This window comes from Buceros rhinoceros, unplaced genomic scaffold (assembly GCF_000710305.1).
Source record: "Buceros rhinoceros silvestris isolate BGI_N320 unplaced genomic scaffold, ASM71030v1 scaffold3354, whole genome shotgun sequence".
Classification (NCBI taxonomy): domain Eukaryota; kingdom Metazoa; phylum Chordata; class Aves; order Bucerotiformes; family Bucerotidae; genus Buceros; species Buceros rhinoceros.
Window position 1 is genome coordinate 29,169 of NW_010407516.1, and position 12,399 is coordinate 41,567.

General features: G+C 37.7%; 1 protein-coding gene across 1 annotated transcript in view; it reads left to right on the forward strand.

The window, feature by feature from the left end:
• Positions 1-12,399, forward strand: part of LOC104491983 (dynein heavy chain 5, axonemal-like) — a gene marked incomplete at its 5' end in the record, with an annotated part of 143,474 nt that overhangs the window by 29,082 nt on the left and 101,993 nt on the right. Inside the window, 10 exons of the mRNA XM_010134480.1 lie at positions 7-95; positions 2,441-2,577; positions 3,626-3,788; positions 5,131-5,242; positions 5,571-5,699; positions 7,059-7,258; positions 7,362-7,515; positions 9,861-10,127; positions 10,328-10,456; positions 10,853-11,068. Coding sequence (XP_010132782.1) covers positions 7-95; positions 2,441-2,577; positions 3,626-3,788; positions 5,131-5,242; positions 5,571-5,699; positions 7,059-7,258; positions 7,362-7,515; positions 9,861-10,127; positions 10,328-10,456; positions 10,853-11,068 — 1,596 coding nt within the window. The remainder of the gene's footprint in view (positions 1-6; positions 96-2,440; positions 2,578-3,625; positions 3,789-5,130; positions 5,243-5,570; positions 5,700-7,058; positions 7,259-7,361; positions 7,516-9,860; positions 10,128-10,327; positions 10,457-10,852; positions 11,069-12,399) is intronic.

The window sequence follows — 12,399 nt, forward strand, 5'->3', positions numbered from 1 at the left end:
CTGAAGGTACAGCCAGGAATGAAAACAGATTTACTGAGTGCTGTTCAACAATTCCAAATCGATACTGCAGAATTTTATAAAGATTATGATGAAAAGTAGGTGACCTGTGGTGCAATACAATTTGCTTCATTAGTGGTTGTTCAAAAATGGTGTATCTACAGGGCTTCAGAAAACAAACACAGCACAATCTCAATGTATATATGACAGCTGAAGAAAGAGTCTACTTTCAGATTAATGTAAGATGGGCAGATCCTCATACTATCGCAGGTTCATTCCCATAATTTCAGTGCTGGAGTTGGTGAAATTCCAGAAGAGTTTATAGATTTGGGGGAAAAAAAATAAATTCTCAATCCAGACCCAAATTTAAAGTTTTTTTCAGGACTCAAAACTCAAGCACTTCAGCAGATATTTAAGTATGTAAGTAGTGCCTTGGATGTTAGTGATTCTTGGTATTTCTAAATTTACTGAGTCGTACACAGTCTTACTTCTAAGTTTACTTCGTTGGGTTTATTGATTTATTTAAATTGTAGGGTATTTGTGCTTCGCTGAACACTTCTACATTAGCAACAAAGAAGGAAAGACAGAATTTTGCTTATTGTGATCCATTATGTTTCTAGGACAACACATGCACAGAGTGTGTGTTTGGCAACCATGTTCCCATCAGCAGTTGACACTAGGTGTGAACTGCACACCTACAGCCCGTGGGCGGTGTGAAGCAGCTTAACCCTCTGCAGGCTGCCTTGCTGTTATGAACAGAATTCAGTGCATGCATAGAGCCACACACTCCTGGAAGGCCCTGGAGAAAATACACTCTTCTCCTAGGGCAGGTACTTTTGCAGTGGTATTACAAACAGGGTGATCTAAATGGTAACTGCATGCTTGGCTTCAACCTTCGCTTCACTAGGAGCAAAACTTCCTGAGGGCACGCTAGCAGTGCATTTGAGTGCGAGGTTCAAGACTGCAGCTATAGATACGAGGTGAATTTGCATCTAATTGTGGCCTACTAGAGCACCAAGCTGCTAATCTCGTTGTGTGCATAGTGCTGCTTGCAGTTCTGCTCTTGGAGTGGTCCAGAGGAATTCATGGAAACACCCTGTGGCTGCTACCAGTTGTAGGAGCCCTGAGAGTATCTTACCTCCTGGAGGTTCAGCTGCCTGGGCTCAGGACCCACAGTTCTGCTCTTGGAGTGGTCCAGAGGAATTCATGGAAACACCCTGTGGCTGCTACCAGTTGTAGGAGCCCTGAGAGTATCTTACCTCCTGGAGGTTCAGCTGCCTGGGCTCAGGACCCACTTAGGGCTCATGCATCTGAGGTCTTCCCCCTTCCTTTGGTGACAGAGCACTCCCACACAGCTCTACTGGGAGGTATCATCAAGGCTGACACCCCTTCCTGTGGTATCTGCTTTAAATCTGAGGCTTCATTGCTTGGCTCTCTGACCTACAGCTCCATCTCTGTCACAGCCATTCCTGTCCATAGACTCTACTGAGCTGAGCCTGGATCCCAACACACAGAGCCATTTCTCACTCTATCTCAGAACAGCCTGGTAACCACTGGACTGTGTCTCAACCTGGTTATCTTCACTAGATCTGCTCCTGACCCTGACTTGCTGACTCATCTTCCCTGCTTGACCTTCTACTGTGTATTATGACAGTCTAAAGATCTGAACTCTTAGTTGAACCTGACTACCATCCCCAGGCCAGCCCTGCTCTCCTCGCTCGGATACTGCGGGACCAGCCCCTGTCTGGCTCTGCTGACCGTGTTAACTGCTTTCATCTCCTGGTTCCATTTTCCTTGCCAAGCAGCCAGCCTGCGCTGCTTTCTGATGCACATGTGCCTGTAGTACTTTTTAGAAATAACCATGGCACAGCAGAAAATGACATACTTACCATTTTTATCCCAAAATATTATGATGCAGCCATGTGGTCCCAGGCATAAGAGCTGGGGATTACACCCAGTCCTCCAGCTGAGATGTACTCGCTGGGGCAAAATCATACTTCTTCTGTTATTTTTCCGAGTGCTTAATTATGGTTCTAGTGCCAGCTACTGCAGTTTTCATCCCTGAATTATATACCTACTGTCTTTCTAAGAATATAAATGAAAATTATCATTAAAATGTATTTTACATAAGAAGAGAAATGGAAAATAACGAAGAGAAAATATTTGTAGATCTTTTTAGCTGTTTCTAATATGTGTGGTAACCCAGATGGATTTTATTGGAAAATAAATTGGGCTTTCTTGTAGGGAATACTCAATATATAATGTTGGGACTCTGAACGTTCTTCGTATTTTCTCTTTTAAGTATCTTTTGCGAAAATTTCCAGAAAAAATGTTGGAAAATATTAAATAATGCTCAGTAAGTCAGGTGTGAGTTCTGTCTGTGAGCTTCTTTGTGAAGCCTCTGTGGTTGATACTTGCTCTGAATATGTTTTGTGTTTCACAGGGGCCCCAGTGAGGAAAATGTTCCTCCCCATGAAGCAAGTGACAGATTACAGCTCTTTCAAGCCAAATTTGATGAACTGTGGAGGAAGTACATCTCCCTTTCTGGTGGGGAAGAATTATTTGGTCTTCCTATCACAGGTAGTTTCTCAGGTGATATGGATCCTGGTCCTAGGCTATTAAATTTTTCTTCTGGGTCCTGTTAAATGCATTTAATGCTGGATTCATCATAGAAAAATTCCTTGCATAAATTATTATTATCTTTCCTATGAAAAGCAGCCATGTGAAACTGGGTCTCTGTCTGCACGTACATAAACATCAGGTGGAAAAATATCACACTGTTCATGTATCTCAGAGTCCAGCTGCCTAGCCCTCTTGTTTCTTCTGTTAAGAGCTAGCACACCCCCTGTCTGTATTCCTCCATGACCAAATTTGGGGACACGTTGCTGAAGCACGCAAGTTGTCCCTGCAGCAGATATATAATGCATTCCCTTGGGCTGTGCAAATGATCTGTAATATCCTTCTGCCTCCCAGTCAGACTCACTTCACGTCTGAAGACTGTGGTGTGAATTAAAGTTACAGCAGAATGTATGATAAACACTTTAATTTGTCCGTATTAAATTCAGTATATTTTCCAGTCCGAGGAAACGTGCAATAATCATGATGTATTTAACTAGGAATTCCCAAGGATGTGAGAGAAACCAAACAAAACTTTTCAGTTAAGGAGGTCCATTTTAAACACTTCTATTGTGTAACATATTCTATATTTTTCCTTTGAAACAACACCACCCATCCCCAACCTCTGCCTCTTAAGTAAATAGTTTACATTGAGATGAGGATATTTTAGTTCTTGTATAAAATGATAGTGCATTCCTTTGCCATTTTAACTACTTTTTCAAAATTATCTTCCTCATAGATACCTACAGCATCTCCTTTATAAGATTACATCTACTGTTATAGAAAATATTTATTAAAAACTCAGCAATCTAAACAGTTACTGTGCATCAAAATCTGATGTTCTTATGTAATGTAACTGGAAAAGCTTGTCTTACTAGATACTATCTAAAAGCCTGCAAGTTTGATTTCAGATATTAAATACCAATTTTAGAAATACATGGATTTTTGTGTTCATGAATACACTTGTAACTAATTAAGGTTCACAAATTTTTTCTTTTAAAATTTGAAACAGAGTATCCCGAACTGCACAAAATTAAACGTGAGCTTTCATTGCTTCAGAAACTTTACAGTCTTTATAATTCAGTTACTTCTAGTATTGATGGATACAATGAAATTCTTTGGAATGATTTAAATATTGAAAAAATTAACAGTGAGCTTCTGGATTTTCAAAACAGGTAAGTTATTACTTGTTGAAATGCATACATTTTTTATTTCTCGGCTTTCCAAGTTAATTATCTTGTGAAAATTGCTCTGAGGGGGCAAAAAAAATCTGTTGGTTTATTTCAAGCTCAGGCTTGCTCAAGTGCTCAGCACAGCTGTGCTTGGTGCAGACTGTGGTGTGACGTGTGTGCTGCTAGCATGTGTGTGACCTGAGCTCAGTCTGCGAGTCACTTTAGGATTGTTGGGGTATACTGACACAGTAGATTGTAGCTTATTTAATGAATAAGGTGCGTAAACCTGTGGCAGAGAGGTTATAAGTATAAATAACCCTCATAGCTGATCTTCACATATTACCTTCTCTGCGGTGTTGGACAACATTTTGACATTACCGTCTGTTTCTCTGCAATTGTACAGATGATTGAAATTGTTGTTTCAACAAAGGTAGGTAGCCACACTAAATTTTGAGGGGTTATTTATGAGGTTTGAGAGGAATAATGTTTTTCCACATTATATGCAAAATAACTATTAGGTGAAACCACGCTTGGCTGAAATCAGAGGATTTTTTCAACTGTGCTGGTAAAGATGCATGTTTGGTTTTTCCACAGTCATGGCTGTGAAGAATTCACACGTGCTCCAGCCTTGTGTGACAGATATGTCTGATTTTGAACTGTGAAAAATACAGAATTATTCATTATGTGTTGATTTTATGTAGCTTTTCATTTCTGCCATTGAGCTGTAAGAGAACTGCTGTCAGTCTTTGGTCCATAGCATTGGCAGATGAAAATTGGCATGACTTGTTAGAAGCAAGTGGAATTGTGATAATTCACAATACAATAGGTTCTTAATTTTCAATTCTTTTTCATCTTGAAATTGTGCATAAAGGAAGAATTTTCTTTAAATATCTTTTGCACAAGCAAGGTATAAAATATGACTTTTTTGGTTGAAACAGAAGTATTTTTCCGATGGCAAGCAGGTCAGTTTTAGTTTAAGATGCACTTTATTTTGCTTGAAAAGATAAGTTGTCTAATCCTTTTCTCCCTTTATAAAATTGGGTGCATTTTCATATTTTTATAAAACAATGACTCTGCAAAAGCAGACATCAGTTTGCACATGAAATGAACCTCCTTGAATTCAAACTGAAATAGATACCAAACCATTCTAGTGTGATTTTTACTGTCTTTAGTAGTGTTTCATGCCTGCATGAAACATCAGCTGTATATTATGTTGGCAGCTTGCAACTGGACTTTTATTTAGAGTCTACTGCTCCACTGGTTGAAAGATGTGAATATATTGTATTATTAAATGGAGGGTTGTGATTATCAAGCATAAAATATTTCTTTTTTGTGCTTTTTAAAGAATCCGTAAGTTACCGAAAGCATTGAAGGAATGGCAAGCTTTTCAAGACCTAAAAAACAAAATTGATGACTTCACAGAGAGCTGTCCTTTGCTTGAAATGATGGCAAACAAAGTATGTTCAACGTAATAATTTGGAGATAAGATTCACTTGAAAATCTCTATTGATAACTATGTTGTATGGCTATAAGATACTTTACATAATTCTTGTTTATAGATAAAAACAGCTATATTTATGACAAAAATTAAACGAGGCTTAGTTACAGAAAAGTAAACCAAAAGACTTCATAATACGATTAGGGGAACTATTCATGCTTTAAATGGAGCAGAAATCAAGCCTCTTCTATTTGTTTAACAGATGCAGTGCAAAAGTATGTGATCGTTCTAGTCCTACAAATAATGCAATTTAAAAAATCTTCCCTAATTCCTACGGACTTTTCTAGGCAATGATGTCACGACACTGGGAAAGAATTGCACTAGTAACTGGCCATCACTTTGATGTTGACTCTGAAAATTTCTCTTTGAAAAACATAATGGATGCCCCTTTATTAAAATATAAAGAAGATATTGAGGTACATGTACTTTTTTGTTTGTTTTTAATTAATAACTTGTAATCTGGGGCTCTGTGCTTTTGAAATCTTGTTTCTAATCAGCTTTGTAACATTAAAAAATTTGGCTTTAGTTGGATAGTTCTCTTGAAGAATGGAGTTTGGTAGCTGGTATTAGCAGTAATGGTTAGTTTATTTCCTTTTTATTCTGGAGAAGGATTACATGGATAAATGGTATTACAGTAATCCTTCCATAGAAAAAATTCTGTTGTTTTAAGAGTAGTGTAGTTCTGCCATGCTTCTGGTTTAGGGTCTGCCAACACAGACTTTTTTTTTCCTTTTAAATGTCTTATCATAGAGAAAAAATAGTTAATGTTAGTCTGATCCTGTTAAGTGCTCAAAATCCTTGAAATGCACTAAAAGTGGAGGATATAGGATTAAAGGAGAACAAAGTTCTTCTGTATTTCAAAACTGACTCTTTACAAGAGCACTGAGAGATGAGAAGGCTTATGGAATGTGCAACAGCTACAAAGCTGTTGCCCCCTCCATTTCTGGGGACAGTAGTTATCTAGCAAGTACATTAGCTTTGTGCTCATTACGTTTTGAAAGAACAAAGAATAGCTAAAACTAAAGAAGGAACATCCCAACAGTTTCAAACTTCAGCTCTGTTATCACTTAGCTAAATTTGTGGTCCCTTCAGAGTAGTGATCTGATTTGTCTTGTTCCACAAAGGAACACTTCTAAGACAAATATTTGAAATCAAACCTCTGCTGTACCCAATTTCCAGACAGGAATTTAAGGCATGGGAAAGGTTCAGAGTTACAGCTTGCACTCAAGGAAAGACTTTAAACCTGTGATGGAATCCAGTATACTCCAGAACCTGAATCTGGGGTCCAGTCTGAGTAGCTGCTCCTTTTCTCTCTGATGCAGTAATCAATTTTATTACAGTCCTGTCCTCACTGTCTTGAAGAAGTAGCAGGCAGTCGTGTTGTCCATGTACACTTTATTCTTCTGTTGAATGCGTTTGATTGGTAATGTGCATTTTCCTCAGAGCCCTTGGTAGGTACAGTTGACTTCACATTTTAATACATATAGAGAGGCAAATTCTACCTGCAGATTTGTTGAGTTGGTGGATTTTCAAAAGTGTAAGGTGCTAGTAAGAGTGAAGATTCTGTACAGTCCATAAAATATTCCAGTTACAATTAGGACTATAATATAATCTAGTATATAATATAATAATTTTGAGGTGTTTCAATGTATATTTCCATTAGCTAGAACTTACTTAGTGAAGTCTGGATCTAACGAATGGAATTTAATTGTCTTCATGAATGTGCATTATATTAGCCTTGGAGGAACATAATGTACTAATTTGATTTTACACAGGATATCTGCATCAGTGCTGTTAAAGAAAAGGATATTGAAGCAAAATTGAAGCACATCATCAGTGAATGGAGTACTCATGCTTTCAATTTTGGCCAATTCAAAACTCGAGGAGAACTCCTTCTGAAAGGATCAGATGTAGCGGAGAAAATAGCTTTGGTGGAAGACAGCCTTATGATATTGGGGTCGCTCATGAGCAACAGGTACAAAACTTAATAAATGCGCATATTGTGTATATCTAATCAAACCCAAAAGGGAACAAGGATCATCTTAGGTTCTTTTCCCCTTTAACTCATGTTCAAACAGGTATAACACACCATTTAAGTCCACTATACAACAGTGGGTTCAGAAGTTGACCAATACTGCAGAGGTAATTGAAAACTGGATTACTGTACAAAACCTCTGGATTTACCTTGAGGCTGTGTTTGTTGGTGGAGACATCGCAAAACAACTCCCTCAGGTATATTGATTTATGATAACAGTATGTTCATAGAAATACATTGTACCAAGAGATTACCCACATCACAGAATTTATTTACCAATGCATTAATGCATGTAAATTTTGGGGCTGTGCATAGGCACTTCAGAAGAACCCAAACTGGGATCTGTCTGGTTGAATTGCTTACAACTCTGGTCACACCTGCAGGAACAGGATTGTTTATAATTCAGGCTCAAATATTCCTGTCAGCTTGCAATATTTGAGAGTTTTGTGATAGCACAGGGCTCAGGACTACTGAGTGGTAGAAAACTGATTTCTCACTTTTGCCATGTATGCAAACATCCCTTTCTCCCTGTTTGCCCATGTCTGTTGGCTCTAAGTTACGTAATAATAGAATGACAGAATTCCTGTATGAATTCTGTACTTGCTGGGACTTAGTATACTGAAGTCCCACAGAGAAATGCTGCAGGACATGGGCAGCTGCATGTGTGCTAATAATCTGTGTGAACTATTACAGTGTCTCCAAAAGGCAATTATGACCTTCTGTAATAGCAGCTGCAAAAGAGTTAAGGAATGATCTGACCTCCTGTGGGAGCAAAACATCAGAATAAGCCATCCTCTCTCCTTGTGTCTCCTAATGAGAGAGAGGCTTTACAATAGCTCCAACAGATCACAGTTTAGTAGCACTGGATGAAACAGTGCAGTAACTTAAAACCATGATTATTGGGAAATTATTTCAGGCCACATTTTACAATTAGAGGCTTACAATTTCCAAAAATAGCATTAATTTTATAAATTAAATAAAGCTGTCTTAACTGTCATTTAAGATAGCAATACTTTTTTTATTTTTAGTTAGTGAGATATGTTAATATTGTTAATGCTTATCAGGGAATCAATAAGTGGTTTTTGCAGATGAACAGATGCTGCACCACAGCTGAGCCATTTGATAACTGCTAAAGCTACTTCTTACAAGAATGATACATGCACTAGTATTCTGGAAAAAAAGAAAGTGTGATGACTGTTTTTAAAGAAGGAGAAGAAGGAACAGCTTGGTGGAGGAGTAATGATAGATGTGTGGGCTTAATTGCAGTTCCTGGATGAATACTGCAACAAATAACTGTCTGTAAGCATCTGGAAGTTAACAAGGAGATGAGTAACAGTCAGTGTGGATTTGTTAGGAGCAAAATCTGTCAAACAAATCTGATTTATTTTTAGAGTGGGTAACAAACTTTGTGGATAGACGAAAAAGCAGTAATTGCTGTATATCTTGATAGGCTTTTGACGTCCCTCATAATATTATCGGAAGATGAGTTTTATATTGCTGGTGTGTAAAAACGCAGGTAGAAAAGCAGAATGCATAAACAGCAACAGCTGATAACTAGAATATTGTACCTGGTTTTGCCTGAAGAAACACATAAACAAATTTGAGAGAGCATAGAAGAGTGTGATAAGAATGAGGAACTATCCAGGAAGGATGATGCACAAGAAAAGATACAACAAAGTAGGCTTGTTTGGCTTGAAGGAGAGGAAAAACTGAAGAGAGAACATAAATCTAAAAAAAAAAAAAGGGAAGAAAACAATCTGTTCTCTGTATCTATGAATATGATGAGAAGTAATTGGTGTACACAGAAGAAAGGTTAAACTTACATACTAAAACAGAGTCATCAGAGCAAAGATTGCCTGAGGAGGCTTCTGAATCTCCAGCATTGAGCATCTTTAAATACAAGACAGGTGTTTTTCAAGAGTGGCATGGGTATGATCCTGTCTTGTGACAAGCAATTGGCTTTGGATGGTCTCTTCTACCTCTCAAATAATTTATAATCCCATTAACATTTAATTTGTTGTAGGTGAAGAAAGAGTTTTTGAAGTCAGTGTACCTAGTGTAGAAAAATACTTATTCTCCGGCTTCCAGTATTTGAGAATTTGTCTCCCTTCACCTACAATACCTTATAAGTGCAGCAGCTTCAGCCTATTTATACTGGTTCGGTTTGTCAGGTGTTACTGCTTACTCCTCATAACCTGTGCGGAGCAGCCATTACTTGACATTGTCTATTGCTGTTAGGAAGACTGTAATTTCTGAGAAGGCTGCTGTTGTGAGTTTTCTGGTGTGCGTTGGAATCCCTTTACACGGACAATCTTGGTGCCCATCGTGAAGTAAAACACATTTCCAGAGCTCTCCCATTGTATTCTCTCTCTTCCAATTTGAACTCTGGTCATTACAAGCACTGATCGTTCATACCTTAGTCCTGCAAAGATGACTTGAACAGTAAGGGAAATATTAAACTCTTACCTCAGCTCATGGAATTCTTTAATTTTAGCATTTGACAAACTTGAGGAAGACCTAATGCATTTTTGATGTGTTCCAGGAAGCCAGAAGATTTCAGAACATTGATAAATCATGGCAGAGAATTATGCAAAGAGCCCATGAAACATCAAATATTGTGCAGTGCTGTGTTGGAGATGAGACTTTGGCACAGCTATTACCGCATTTGCTAGAACAATTGGAAATCTGTCAGAAATCACTGACTGGGTATTTGGAAAAAAAACGGTTAATATTTCCAAGATTTTTTTTTGTATCCGACCCTGCTCTACTGGAAATCCTTGGTCAAGCATCTGATTCCCATACTATTCAGGTACAAGAAATAAGGCAATAATGTTCTTATGGTCAATATTAGTAAGTGAGAACCGTGGAGGATTTCGTTATTTAGTTGAGAGAATTTCTTGCACTTACAGAAAGGTTTATAGAATCTTCTAATGCAGGATTTAAAAGGAAAGTAAGAATGCCATATCAGACCAGATTATGGAGCTTTTTTTTTTTCTGATTCTATTGTAGGCACATTTATTAAGTTTTTTTGACAATGTTAACCGAGTGGGATTTCATGAAAAAAACTACGACCAGATTTTATTGTTTGAATCTCAAGAAGGAGAACAGGTCAATATTATTGAACCAGTTTTAGCTCAGGTAATGGAAGTATGTATTTCATTTTTTCGTGACTTGATTTAAAGTAGATTTAGTTTTAGAGACCAGCAGTATTGCATCATGCTATTATTTGACTAGCTGAATGAAAACCTCCCAACGTGAACAAGAGCAAAGGCCTGAAAGGATGGGACATTTGTGTCATTCTGTAATGATTACTTTACCTGTTTTTTCAGCAGTACTGACGTAAAATGCCAAATCCACCATAAATCACGAGAAGGGCAGTAGAGCAGAAGGAGTAGAGGAATCTGATGAAATATAGAGAATAATAAAGAGGGAAATGGGAGTACAAAGGACTCGGAAAAAAGTAGCACAAGGCTTTTTCTCCTTGTGAATTATTCATAAACTAATTCTTTAAAAGTATTTTCTTGCTTATTTCAGGGCAATGTGGAATTCTGGTTAGGTCAGCTGCTGAATGGGATTAGGAAAACAATCCACACCATCATCAGACAGGCATCAATGGCCATTAGTGATTCAGGGTTTAAGCTGTATGACTTTCAGGCAATGTTTCCTGCACAAATAGGACTTCTGGGAATTCAAATGATCTGGACCAGAGATGCGGAGAATGCACTGAACAGTGCCAAAACAGACAAAAAGGTAATATTTAATGAATCTTTGGGGATTAATTAAAAGCATTGTTTGGAACAGTGCATACTGTGAACAGTTAAAAGGAGCATGTAGGAAAAAGCACAAAATAGTAGTTAAGTAACCAGAATAATAATTAAACTAAGAGAAAAACAGACTGATAAAAAATGTGTTAAGAGGTCACACCTCCTCATCACCCCTCAGCATGTGCTTTAGATTTGTTCCTAATGCTGTGATTTTCTCTATTGTTCTGTCAGCGCAGTCATCTTGGGAAGGGACAATTTCTGAGTTTGAGAACATAGAGAATCTTATCCTATTGCTTTCCCCAAATCAAATTTGGAAAGAAATAAAAGATCCCCCATTTTGGGGAAATAACTGTACTTCATGGGCAGTGGTCTGCTGTAAGAGTCTGTTAGTTTCTTCAGTTGATGGGTTCTTTTTTAGGGAAGGAAATAAATAGAAGCCATTTGAGGAGGTGCTGGTTTAATCTCAAACACATAGAGAAGATTCTGTTTAACGCCAAGCTGTTAACATTAATCTATGAAGCAGGAAGGAGAGGATATGAAATAAAGATTTGCAAATTACTATTAATCAAGAATATACAGTGATATTGAACTAAGAACTAGAAACACCATCCTACCATAAAAGTAAAGGCAGGGAAACAGTACCATGCTGTACTTTGATACTGAATGAAAACAGACTCCGGACTATGGAGAAGACTACTTAGTGCTACTTTTCTGCATTGTACAAGGTTTTAAAAGGGCATAGACCCGCTTTCAGCCCACTTCAGTTCATATAGTAACTAGTCACAAAGATTCTTTTGCATTAACTAGAAAACTACTTTCATTTTTGGGGATGAACTGTGTGTATTTGGGGTTGAGGAGGTTGTTTAGTTCTCTGTTAGTTTTGCGGTGTTTTTAGCATTTTTTTTCTCAGTGAACAGTGTGAGTTTTAGGCTTTGATTATATTTCCAGAAAGCTAGCATGATCATTCTTTCACACGTTTGGAATTGGAGTACATATAACCTGCACTTTCTGAAACCTCAGCACTTTATAATTTGTTATGTACAAGGAACATCACTGACTAAATCTGATGCTGTTTACAGAGTCAGTATTGTACAGTCAGTGTTGTATTTTGTGAAATTTTGTAACAGAATCTGATGCCACAAAAGAAATTATTATTTCAACACCAGCATCTAAAATTAGGCTACATTTCCCCCCTCCTCTGGTTAGAGGATGTGATAGATTTCCAGCTTCCTGTTCTCCCCAGAGAGTAGATACTGCTTAGGCTGATGTGCAGTACCCAAAACCAGACACTGATGGTTCTGAAAATATGCAGGAATG